Source organism: Phascolarctos cinereus, unplaced genomic scaffold (genome assembly GCF_003287225.1).
Source record: "Phascolarctos cinereus isolate Bilbo 61053 unplaced genomic scaffold, phaCin_HiC Scaffold_4;HRSCAF=312, whole genome shotgun sequence".
NCBI classification, from domain to species: Eukaryota; Metazoa; Chordata; class Mammalia; order Diprotodontia; family Phascolarctidae; genus Phascolarctos; species Phascolarctos cinereus.
This window is the reverse complement of record NW_027555847.1, coordinates 597855425-597868494: the sequence shown is the minus strand read 5'-3', so window position 1 is coordinate 597868494 and position 13070 is coordinate 597855425. Positions and strand designations below refer to the sequence as shown.

The 13070-nt window shown below is 35.0% G+C and overlaps 1 protein-coding gene across 7 annotated transcripts in view; it reads right to left on the bottom strand.

Moving 5' to 3' along the window:
* Positions 1 to 13070, bottom strand: part of RIMS2 (regulating synaptic membrane exocytosis 2) — a 539971-nt gene that overhangs the window by 341250 nt on the left and 185651 nt on the right. For all 7 annotated transcript variants that reach the window (XM_078153700.1, XM_020969889.1, XM_078153699.1 and 4 more), the window contains exon 13: positions 2627 to 2695. In XM_078153700.1, the coding sequence (XP_078009826.1) occupies positions 2627 to 2695 (69 nt within the window). The remainder of the gene's footprint in view (positions 1 to 2626; positions 2696 to 13070) is intronic.

Below are 13070 nucleotides of genomic sequence, written 5' to 3'. Positions count from 1 at the left end.
GTGAGGAGGAAGGCAGAAGGAAAATAACCAATGTTTTTCACCATTGGAACTGTATAGGCAGTGTTATAGATTTTAGATATAGAGGATACTGATTCTCTAGTTCTAAAACAAAAGAAAAGGAATTCTTTCTAGAAAAGGAATGATTCCAGGAGAGGTTAAGAGAAGACAAAATCAAGGGTGCATACAGAAAGAGTTACACTGAGACAGAAAGTCCTCTTCATCTGATGAACAAAAGGAAAAGCTCCATGAAGATACAGTGAGTCTCAGAAAGGGCATCCATTTTGGATAAGAAAAAGACCACAGGAATAAAGAATTCAGAGATAAAAGCTATTTCAGTAAGTCATACCTGAACACAAATCTCCAAGTGCCCAAAAAGTCCTGTCCAGCTTTTGCTTGAAGCTCTCCAAAGAGTGGAACCCAATGAACCCAAGGTGATTGGATGTCTCTAATTATCAGGAACATCTATGTAATATCAAGCTTAAATCTATCTCTTTGCGACATCTCTTCATTGTTCCTACTTCTATACTCTGAGATCAACCAAAGTCTAATCATGACTATAAATGAAAATCATTCAAACACTTGAAGACAGTAAATAATGTTCCCCCTAAGCATTATATTCTCAAGTTGAAAAATCTCAATTTCCTTCAACCTATCTTCTCATAGTGTGGTCTCTAAGCCCTTGACAAATTTAGCTACCTTCTCCTCTGGAAAGTATCCAATTTATCAATGTTCTACCTAACTGTAACCCCCTCCTCCACCCAGAAATGAAAACAACACTCTAGATGTGGTTTAACTAGGAACATTTCAATTTCCTTTCTCTGCTAGGTTTTTCTATAACATTTTACATGAGTTTTACTTTCCTTTATTTTTATTGCTGTTTTATTTTATTTGATACATTTCTTGCTGTTTTGAGGTGATAGAAATGGAGGTGGCAGTAGAAACAATCCCTAACATCTTACTAAAAGTTCTGTCACCTCGAGTTCTTGAAAGCTATGCCAGTAGAGCACAAATCTGTTAGGCCCTAGAACACTAGAAAACATTTAAGTTAATCTTGACAATATAATGTTATATCTGTCATTTTAGGGTTACTGTAGCTAAATACAGAGAGGTTGCTTACCATAAAATAAATTATTTAAGTACCACAACTCATGAAGAATAAATAAAAGCAAGGAAGAGGTTGTGATCTGCCTTGGTGGAATGATTACTCACACTGATGGATTTGTAGATCCCTGAATTATTAAAATTTATTTTACCTAACTGTCTAAACTTATTTATTTATGGATTTGTGTGTATATATATATATATATATATATATATATATATATATATATATATATATATACACACACACACACATATGTGTGTATATATACATGTATGTATATATACACATATATGTGTGTATATGTATGCATGTATACATATGTGTATATATGTGTATAATTTTCTGAAGGCACTCCATTAAATAAAATCAGCATGACTATAACCATAAACACTCTGAACAGTAGGTTTCCTTAAGGTAGCCAAATGTCATAACAGTTTTGTTAGACTTTATTTCATATTGGTGACTCATTAAATTTGCAATCTATTAAAATATCCACATATTTTTTCATATAACCGGTATTTATATAGTACTGCTGAGGTTACATAATACTTTTTTTGTGTACATTACTTCATTTGAGCCTCATTTTTTTACCCTTAAACATAGGTACTACAGTATTAGTATCTCCATTTTATAGATAAGGAAATAGAAAATTCAGAGATGTTAAATGTCTTATCTATGTTGATATGGATAAATAGTATAGGCAAAATTTGAACCCAGGTTCTCCACACTCCAAATTAAATACTCTGTCTCCTACAGCACACTATTTCTCCAATGTAACTGTCACAAAAGGTAATGTCTAGCCATATCTACTCTCTCCTGTATTTATGAAGTTAATTTAAAAAATTAAATATAAGACACCACACTTCTTTCTCCTAAATTTAAACTTACCAAATTTGGTCTATCAGCCTAGCCTAGGAAAGGTTTGGTTTTTTTTTTCACCCCATCTCTATCATCTAAACTATTCTTTCTACCTTTATGGTATCTGTGACTCTGATAAGATGACTTCTATGCTTTCATCCAATTTACTGATAAAAATGTTAAGGAGAATCTAAGGCATCATAACTAGTACACACCCGAAGAGAAATTTCTTCATTTGGTTGAACTCAAGTTAGTCAAAGCTAAAAGTACTAATAATAGAAACAGTTCTAAATGATACTCTGAATTTCAGCACAAAGAATCTGGACACTTGCAGCTAAATGTCCACATGTCTAAATGTGCTTTCTGAATCTGGGCTGAAAAACATACACATAAGTATTGATATGTTTATGGGTAAGGACAAAAATCACTTGGAATGATGACAAGATTTAACTGACTTCACTTTTGAAATTTCTTAATACCCTATTATGGAAGTATAGTTTTCTAGAGAAATACAATAATGTTTTAATTTTTCTGTATATTTTGCAGTAAGTTGTTTGTGAACTATTCAGCAAATAACATTTTAAGATTTCCTCACAGGGATTTAGAAATCAATAGTGATTTATACAAGTTTCATCTCACAGTATAATCTATAAATTTTTTTACCTGACACTACACCGATTCCATCATCACAGTCATAGTCAGAGACTTCACTGTCACTTATTCGCTTAGACCCTGTGAGGAAGAAAATAAGTACAAATTGTTCATTTACATTAAAAAAAACTTCTACTTCACCACACATCAAATCCAAAATGGAAGTAATCTAAATTGTGTATTCGTGGATGAAAAAAAATACAAGAAAGCCACTGTGAAGTTGCAAAGACTGATGTTCTCACAAATGTGGGGGGAAATCACAAGTAACATAACTATTGGTCAATTCAAAAAGATAATGATTCAAAATGTATTGAAACTTGTGATATTATGAAGTACAACTACATGTATAAAATATACATAACCTGTAGTTTATATTTGAAAATCAATTAGATTAGGCAAAAATTAAATTTGGCTATTTTGAAATAAAAGCTTCTCCATGTAATCAATTTTTCACTCTTTTCCCTTTTCATAAGGAGTTGTATAAGGAACTGCCTAGGTAGAAACTCATTCCACCAATGCAGAGCAGTAAAATATTTGTTCCTTTTAACCTGAGAGATGTGTGGGGGTACTGAGAGATTAAGTGACTTGTACATGATTAGCTGGCATGCAGGGCTTGAATGAATGTGTTCCTAGCCACCTCTATCCATCCCATTGCCTCTCACAGTCAAAGTAAACACCAAAAAAACACTGGTATACTTTTAAATGTTTTAATTTGTATATTCGTGACCAACATGCATGACACACAAATTATCAGTTGAATATAGTAAACTCTTTATTATGTATCTTAATTGAGAAACACTATAATTGAGTCAAATGGCTTCTAATACTTAGATATACAAAACCTCCCCTTTTACTAGATAATTTCTATCTATTAATCTGTATAAGATATGCTAAAAGGTAACATCTGACTTTTATTTCAATTTTATTACTTCTCCATTCACTTATTCTCCCCATTAAAGGAAATTATAATGGATATTATAGGGCTCAAAGTTTGTTAAGTATCAATAGAAACAAAAAAGATAAGCAGAAGACATGAATAACTTACAAATTAAACCTATCTCCAAAAGTAAATAAATAAACAAAGCAACAACCAAAAAGAAAAAGAAAAAAAAAACCACCTGTGTCTGAATTTAAATGAGTTACGCTAAATAGATAACATTTCCTAAGTGTACAAAGATATAGAAGCAACCATTATTAAGGCTCAAAAGCACAAAATGTATCACTCTCCTTTATAAAAAGAATTTTTGAAAATAGTTTTAAAGTGTATTAATGCTATTCTGACAAGCATAGCACCTAAATAAAACAACTAGAACTTAGGTAAATAAAGCAGACTTCGACTACAAACTTGATTCTAAAATGTAAATCAGATATATATGTAGACACTACATTAAAATGCTTTTGTATTCCTATTTCCATTTATCTTTAGTGTCTGAAAAATAACTACATTGTAAAGCATGGATTTGCTTGATTATGTAAATACTATTTTCCCTTTTGTCACTCAATATCTGACATCAAAATGTAGAGTTCATAGATCAAAGGATTACAGATTTAGAGTTGGAATGGATTTTAGATGACATCTAGCCCAAACACTTCATTTTCCAGATGAGGAAAAATGAAAAGTCCACAGAGGTGAGATGCCTTGCCCAAAGTTACCCAGATAGTAAGCCACAAAGCCAAGATACAACCATAACTTGATTCCAAATACCAATTCACCTTCTACACTACTGTGTTACAGAACTTTAACATTATGCCATAGCACTTAGAATGGGTTGACATGATGTTGCCACTTTAAAAAATGTTTAAAGTGCCAAAATGGCACCTGGGAATCCACTAAATATGCTGATAAGATCCTAGTTTAAAAAAAAAAACAACCTAATTCCTCTAGTTTGTCAATCAACAGCCTTCTACCTTCTTGTTTTAATGAAACCGTATTATCCTTTGAGTACACTCTATCCCCTGCAAAACTCTCCCCTGGCAGCCACTCTTCTTACTCCTTCCAAATCAAGTGGTCAGGAGGATGGATTGGCATACCCTTTACTACTCACTCTTTCTTCAAGATAATTCTTCTACCAACCTTGTTTAATAATTTCCTTTGAGCCCACCCTAGATACAACTCTTGCCCCAACATTATTGTTATCTATCAACATCTATGTCTTTCAATATTTTCAATGATTTCATGACCTGACTTACTCTCTGCTTCTTCACTCCATCCTCTGCCACAGCCAGGGACTTTAAAATTCATATTGAAGTCCACTCCACAATCTAGACTTCTCAACTCCTTATTTGTTCATGTCCAAACACTTCTTTCTCCTTTAATTATACATGGCACTATCAAACCATAGACTTTACCATCTCCAGGAACTGTACTGCTTCTAGAATTCAGAACTCAGAACTAAACCATAACCTCTTACCAAAGGAAAGAGTGCTAGATTTGGAGTAAGTGAATATAGGATTAAATCCTAGCTATCACTTATTAGCTATGTAATCTTAGCCAAATCATTTAACATGTACTGTTTCCTCATACACGAAACAAAGGAATTGGACAAGATGATTTCTAAGTTAATTCTCTATGTCTAAGATTTTATGATCTTTCCATCTGTTCCATTCTCTCACACTTACCTTTCACCCTTACTGTGACCTCTGGTCTCATGACCTATCATTTTTCCATTCTATCTCCCCAATGTTGGCTTCATGTGCCCCATGCTCAGCCATAACTCTGTGGTCTGCCACGTTAATGTTTCACTAGCTACTAATATGAAAATCCTTGCCCTCCTGTATTTTGCCATTCTTTGTCTTCAAATCTTCATCCCTGGGTAGTTTCCTTACCACTTTCTTTCCAGGCTACTAAATGTTACTGGCAAAAGTGACAAAACTGAGCTGCCTTAACTGACTGAAAATTTATGTCACATAACCACAGATGGGTTCTTGCTTCTACTTAATAGTCAACTTAGTTACTGCTGACTTTCTATCTCATTTACCATAGGATCTCTTCTGAATCTTCACTTTGCTCTCCTCAACAGGATACAAGTCCCACATATAACAAATAATTAGCCCTCTGTTTGAAAGAAGCCTGAGGTGACTTGAAATGAGTTCTATAAGTTTCATACACACACTACTCAATTTTTCACAATTCTTAGTACCATCACATAATTTCCCCTTCTTTCCTCTGGTCACAGAAGTATACTTGCTCCTCATAACAGCTAGTCTACTCTATATCTGGGATCCCATTGCATCCTAGCTACTTTTCTATCTAATTCCATCAGTAATCACCTCTTTCATACATATATATTCAATCTTTCCCTCTTTACTGGCATTTTCTCCTCTCTTTTTCTAAAAAAAAAATGCTCAGCTCTCCTCAATCAGAAAAAAAAAGCTTTCCTTTAACCCCTGTATCCCAACTATCTACCACCTTATCCTTCTCTTTCCCCTACAGTTAGACTTCTTAATAAAGTGTACTATATTAAAAATGGTCATCACTTTGTCACTACTTGTTCTGTCTCCATCTCTCTCTCTCTCTCTCTCTCTCTCTCTCTCTCTCTCTCTCTCTCTCTCTCTTTCTCTCTCTCTCTCTCTCTCTCTCTCATATATATATATATATATATATATATATATATATATATATATATATATATATATACTGAAACTGCTCTCTCAAAGGTCTTAATGATTGCCTAATCAACAAAAGCCTTGGTCTTTTTTCAGTACTGCTTGACCTTCCTGCAATTTTTCAATGATGATTATTCCCTATGACTCTCCTCTCCTGACTTCATCATTATTATCCTCTTTTGGTTCTTTACTTCTTTCTCCTTTGATGGCCACTCATTCTCTAATCAATCCCTTAATGTGAGTGTTCCTCAAGCATCTAGTTATTGGTTGTTCTCTATACTCTCTTCATTAACAAACTAATTTAATTTCATTACTTCAATCAATATTTTTCTATTTGGTTGACTCTTAGATTTTAATTTACAGCCTTGCTTTTTTTTAATTATCGAAAGACATCTCTAGGTCCCTGCCTTCAAGACAGCTCTTCTTGGTTTTATCCAACAGCTCAAATTCAACAGGTCTATACATGAGTTTACTGTCATTTCTCCTAAATCTGTTCCTCCTTCTTACCTCACAATTTCAATCTATGGCACTGAAACTCAGATTGTCTCTAATGTTCACACCTGTGTACTCTTTGACTCTCCTTTCACCTCTCATATTCAAGCAATTAGTAAGTCCTGTGAATTCTACCTCTGTAATAACTTTTGCATCTGGCCCTTCCTTTCTGTTCCACCCTAGTATAGGCTTGCATTACCACTTACCAGGACAATTCCAACGAGCATTTGATACATCTTTCAGAATTGCCTTCTCCACCTCTTAATCTGCCTTCTATACTGTTACAATTTTTTTCTTATGAACAAATATGGCTATGCCACTGCTGCCCAAGACTCTTCAGAGCTTCCTTCTTTACTAAAATAAAGTAAAAATGTCTGTGCTTGGGAATTCAAGGATTTTCATAGTCTGGTACTAGACTACTTTTCCAATCTTACCTCACTTTACTCATTTCCACAGACTCTATTCTAGTCAAACTAGACTTTCTTTGCCAAATATGAATAGCATTCTCTTGCCTTCATTGCTGTGCTCATGCTATTCCTTATACCTCCAATATTCTTTCTCCCCTTCTATGTCTGCTGAAATCCTACATATTCCATGTCTCCCTCCTGCTCAAAATCTTCAATGGCTGTCTGTAACCACTAAAACAAAGTCCTAAGCCTGGCCTTTCACAACCTGACTTTCAGAATTATTTTGTATTACTGATTATATACTCTAAATTCCAGCCAAACATAACTGTTCCTACACTTTGCACATTCCACTTCTCATCCCATTTCCCATGCTCTTATATGTTATCCCATTTGGAATTTATTTCTATATCACCTTCACCTCTTAGAATCCTTAGTTCTCTTTAATGATGTTCTATCTCATATCAAAAGCTTTTTTTGAAGTCGTATGCCCCAAGCAGGGGAGGACCATGTTCATCTTTTTTCTCTGAATTCCTACCCCCTAAGTTGTGGCCTTTTCACTGAGTAGGTATTTGATAAATGTTTTATAGAATGCTTAAATCTTTTAGGTCCTGAAGTTAAATGCTACCCCCTCAAGAAGCATTTCTTGATAATCTCTATCAATAGCAACCCACATCAAACCTCAACAGCACTTTGCTTTGCACCTCTCTAATATATTTACCATTTAATTCTACATATTACTGTAACCAGTGTTTCTCTCATCCTGTTAATAGCGTATATGCTGAAACTTAGAATAGAGACTGCTTTTTTAAAATCTAAGTTTAGTTTCTATCCCCAGTGCCTAGTACATTACTCTTCAAACAATAGTTACTTTAAAGGTGCCAAAAAAGATAATTATTAGAAAACCATCTGCATAAGAAGAATAATTTTGATTACATGAATTAATCAAAAAGCACAGAGAATATAAGATTTCATTGTACTTGTTGTCCAATATCTATAAAAAGTATTTCATTCAGTATAGCAAAATGCCACCTTAACTCCTATTTTAAAATCATACACAATTTCTCGAATGACAGAGTAACAAATTAATCTAACATCTTTCTCATGATCAATTATCAAGTGAATCCTAAAACAGGAAGACATGAGTTCACGTTTTGAGCCTTTTGTGTGGAATATTCAGTGTGGAATTCAAACAGGAAAGGATTTCCTCTAAAGGATAGAATATTCCAAATGCTACTGATTGTGGATAAAAATATTTGTTGCTTCAAGCCCCAAAACACAAGAGAACCATCTAAATGAGATACATAATCAAACAAAAATGTTCAGCCTTAGCATCTAGAAAAAAAAAATTAAGGGGGAGGGGGAGTGAAGAATGCCTATTGTTTAAAATAAGTTATGTGGCTAGATAGATAATTCATAGAACCAACCCAACAATCAGTCCATATTTGTTGGATACACATAGGCCCAGAATTGATTAGGAGGAAGAGGGTAGTATTGCCTTTGGGAAATAGTACTGTGCTTTTAATGACTCCAAGATACTCTCTTAATAGCCTCATCTTTTTAACACCAAAATTCTTCCAGTGATACTAAATAGCTGCAAATCATAAGGTAGAATCTCAAGAATTGAAGTTGTAGGTCACTCAACTGCATAGATATAGACTACAATACTTACCTTAGGTGAACTAAATACAATAAAAAAACATAAAGTGTTCATCAAAGAGAGATGATTTAAAAAGGTGGTGGCTTAGTCATGTAGTAAGATCAAAGATGAATAGCTAGATAGCTTGTTTGCTCCATGTACAGCAACAGCTCTAGAGGAAAGCCCAACAACACTGGGTAGCACAACACATGTAGGATTTATGGAAGAAATAGTCAAGAATTGCATAAAATAAGGGAAAAAACATTCTTTTGAGGGAATACCCACATTAATGAGATGAACAACCTCTCAATCATGGATGTATATCAGAATGAGTAACTAATCAAGAGTATAGAGGCCTTTTCAGTAGGAGAATATGCTGTTCCAGGTTGTGGCTGAAATTTATGGTTAACTTGTGATAACAAGAAAATTTTGGTTGAATATTTATTACTACTTGTTGCCTCTTGTCAAGATATGATGGAGGAGAGGCAAGACCACTCCCTCTCCTCCAGAATAAGTTTAATCCAAAGGATTCTTACCCAATCAATCAAAGACTTTTCTACCCTCATCTTTCCTTGTTTTGTTTTCCTAGAGTTCCCTGTGACCTCCAATTTTGTCCTGTAGTTTTGCTCTGGTACATCAGTTACATCACTTCCACTAGCTTTTCATTGAGTATGACCTCTTGCCTGCTTCATGAGGCAAGAGGTCTTAGAATGCTGGAGATATAATCAGAAAGATCCAGGTTCATATACTAACTCCAATACTTACCAGCTAACTGACATTTAAACAAATGATTTAAACTCCCAGCCTCATTTTTTTTAACCTGTAAAATGGGAATGATGATACTACCTACCTTACAGGGCTGTCGCAAGGCTCACATGAGATTATAAAGTGTATGTAAACTGCTTTACAAACCTTAGAGATCTATCTAACTATCTATCTATCTAACTAACTAACTAACTCTGTATCTATCTATCTATGTATCTTTATATACACACATATGTAGGTCAGCTATCACTGTTACTTATTTATGGTCTCTAGGCTTTGATAGTGCCACTCAAGAGCTTACCCTTTAAGAATTCATACTTGCTTCTTAGACTTTGGTTGAGCTACCTTTGCTAGTTATCTTGCCCAGACTACTTTTCCTTCCTCCAAGTGTGTATTTCTTTCCCCTTGATCGCCTCTACCTCAAGCAGGCCCAAAGGCACCCCCACAAAGATACCAGCACTCACTGACAAACTCACACCCATGAGCTAGAACAAAAAAAGGCTTGGAGGAAACCTGAATAAGACAGTTTAAAAATGTGTATATGCATATATTTGTGTGTGTGTGTGTGTGTGTGTGTATGCATATGTATACATTGCTCTGGTTTAGGGCTGCAAAACTAATCATTGTATCCTAACCCTTTGATAAAAAAAATAAAGTTGCATTATGCATATTATATATGTGTGTGTGTGTATATATATATATATATACACACACACACACATGGCAGAAGACAGAACATTAAGTGTTTTAATTTAAATGTGATATCTTTACCCACTAATTCAGTTGACAAACTACTTGAAAAATCGAGCTATAGCCACTTAATATATCTTCACTCTTAACGAAATCAAAGAACAAAGAAGTTACAGCTACATGGAAGTATAATTCACAGCTTCTCCCTCAGACAAATTAAATTTTAAAAAAACAACAACAACAACTGTGTAGTTGGTTTCAATATATCCCAATGAAAATTAAAAAAAAAAACTATATGACACAATTACCTTACTCTGCACTAATCATTTATTATTATAAATATTACAAATATTACAAAGATAATTCAGTGTATGAGCTGACATCCCTTCCATATAATGAAGATGATAAATTGAATAAAGAACTTGTAAGATCCTCTTCAGTGAATTCACATATCCCTTGAAACTCAATGTCTTCAATGTGAAAGTGAGATAGGAGAGGATAGTAAAAATAATGTTTTAAAAATAGGGTTCATAATTAAGAAATAAAAGGGAAAAACATACCAAAATTTTCTTCAAAAACAGATTTGAAAGTCTCCAAACATGGGGAAAACTAAATAACCTCATAGTGAACTTTCCTGTAGTTTAAAAGGCAAAAAATGTTTATCAGCATTGAAATAATTTCGAATAATTGAAGAATCAATTGGTTGTGTGTAGTAAGATAAATTCAATAATGCAATTTGATGGACATTTATAAACCTCTTATTATGTGCCAGGCCCTGCACTAAACACTGATGATAAGACAAAAATAAGACAAAAGACAGTCCCTGAGCTTAAGGCATTTGCAATATAATGAAAGAGAACAATACACAAAAAGAAGCTGAAAAATCCTGAAAGGGGAGGCAATAAGGGGGTACCCAGCAGAGAAGATTATTGCTCTTCCCTTCAGCCCTCCAATCAGAGGAGAGAGGCAACTGAGAGATTTGAGAAAGTGCTGAGTACAAAAGCTGAGTTAAGCTGCATTGTGATGAGATTTCAGATGGTCATTTTATCCACAGGGAAAGTGTGATGTTCTCTTCATACTTCTCTTGAGCCCTGTATTTGAAAGTCAAATTTTCTATTCAGCTCTGGTCTTTTCATTAAGAATGCATGAAAATCCTCTATTTCACTGAATTTCCATTTTTCCCCTGAAGGATTATACTCAGTTTTACTGGGTAGATGATTCTTAATATCATATTCCATGTCCTGTGGTCCCTTAATGTAGAAGCTGCTAAATCTTGTGTTATCCTCATTGTGTTTCCACAATACTTGAACTGTTTCTTTATGGCTGCTTGCAATATTTTCTCCTTGACCTGGGAACTCTGGAATTTGGCTACAATATTCCTAGTTTTCCTTTGGGGGGGAATCTCTTTCAGGAGGTGATCAGTGGATTCTTTCCATTTCAATTTTACCCTCTGATTCTAGAGTATCAGGATAGTTTTCCTTGATAATTTTATATCTAGGGTCTTTTTTGGATCATAGCTTTCAAGTAGTCCAATAATTTTAAAATTATCTCTCCTGGAGCTATTTTCCAGATAGGTTGTTTTTCCAATGAGATATTTCACATGGTCTTCTATTTTTTCATTCTTTTGGTTTTGTTTTACAATTTATTGACTTCTCATAAAGTCATTAGCTTCCATTTGCTCCATTCTAATTTTTAAGGACTTATTTTCTTCAGTGACCTTTTGGACTTCCTTTCAATTTTGCCAATTCTGCTTTTTAGGGCATTCTTCTCCTCATCGGCTTTTTGGGCTTATTTTGCCATTTGGGTTAGGCTATTTTGTAAGGTGTGATTTTCTTCAGTATTTTTTTGGGTCTCCTTTAGCAAGCTGTTGACTAGTTTTTCATGATTTTCTTGCATCACTCTCATTTCTCTTCCCAGTTTTTCCTCTACTTCTCTTACTTGCTTCTCAAAATTCTTTTTGAGTTCTTCCATGGCCTGAGATTGATTCATATTTTTCTTGGAGGCTTTAGATGTAGGAGCTTTGACTTTGTTGTCTTCTTCTGGTTGTATGTTTTGATCTTCTTTGTCTCTAAAGAAAGATTCTATGGTCTGACTTTTTTTGCACAGTTTGTTCATGTTCCCAGCCAATTACTTAACTTTTAAACTTTTGTTAAAGTAGTGGTTTGCTTCCAGTGTGGAGAACGTACTGTCCCAGGCTTGGGGGGGAGTGTTGTGCAGCTGTTTTCAGAGATACTTCTAGGGACCTGTAAGGTTTCAGTTCTTCCAAGGTGGTAAGATCAAGAGTGAGGTTTTTACTCCTTTCCTGGCTTGTGCTTTGGTCTATGAATGATGACAAGCACTCTTTTCTGCCTTGGAAACGTGAGGAGAATTCCATCTGCACTGCTTCCATAAGCTCCGCCACATCAATTCTCCTCCTCACCCCAGGACTGCCACCCAGAACTGTGACCCAGATCCAAGCACAGGCAAAGCAAAAGAATCCTGCCTCAGCATCAGTAAAGAGATCCTTGCAATCTCCTTCTGATCAGCCACTTGATTCCCCCTTAGTCTGTGGGCCAAGAGGTCTAGAAGTAGCCCAGGGGCTGCACCAGGACTGGGGCTGGACCCAGATCCTCTCTCACTGCAATCACAAACCTTTCCTATTGACCATCTAAGTTTTCTTTGGTATTTGTGGGTTGAGAAGTCTGGAAACCGCCACAGCTCCCCTTGATTCAGTCTGCTGAGGCCTGCTCCAGGTTCACTGAGGCCCCATCTTTGTTTGTGCAGCCCACACTAAACTGCGCTCCTCTACCAGACTGGCACAACAGACCTTTCCAATCAACCATCCAGGTTGTCTTGGGTTGTAAATTTGTTTCACTCTTTT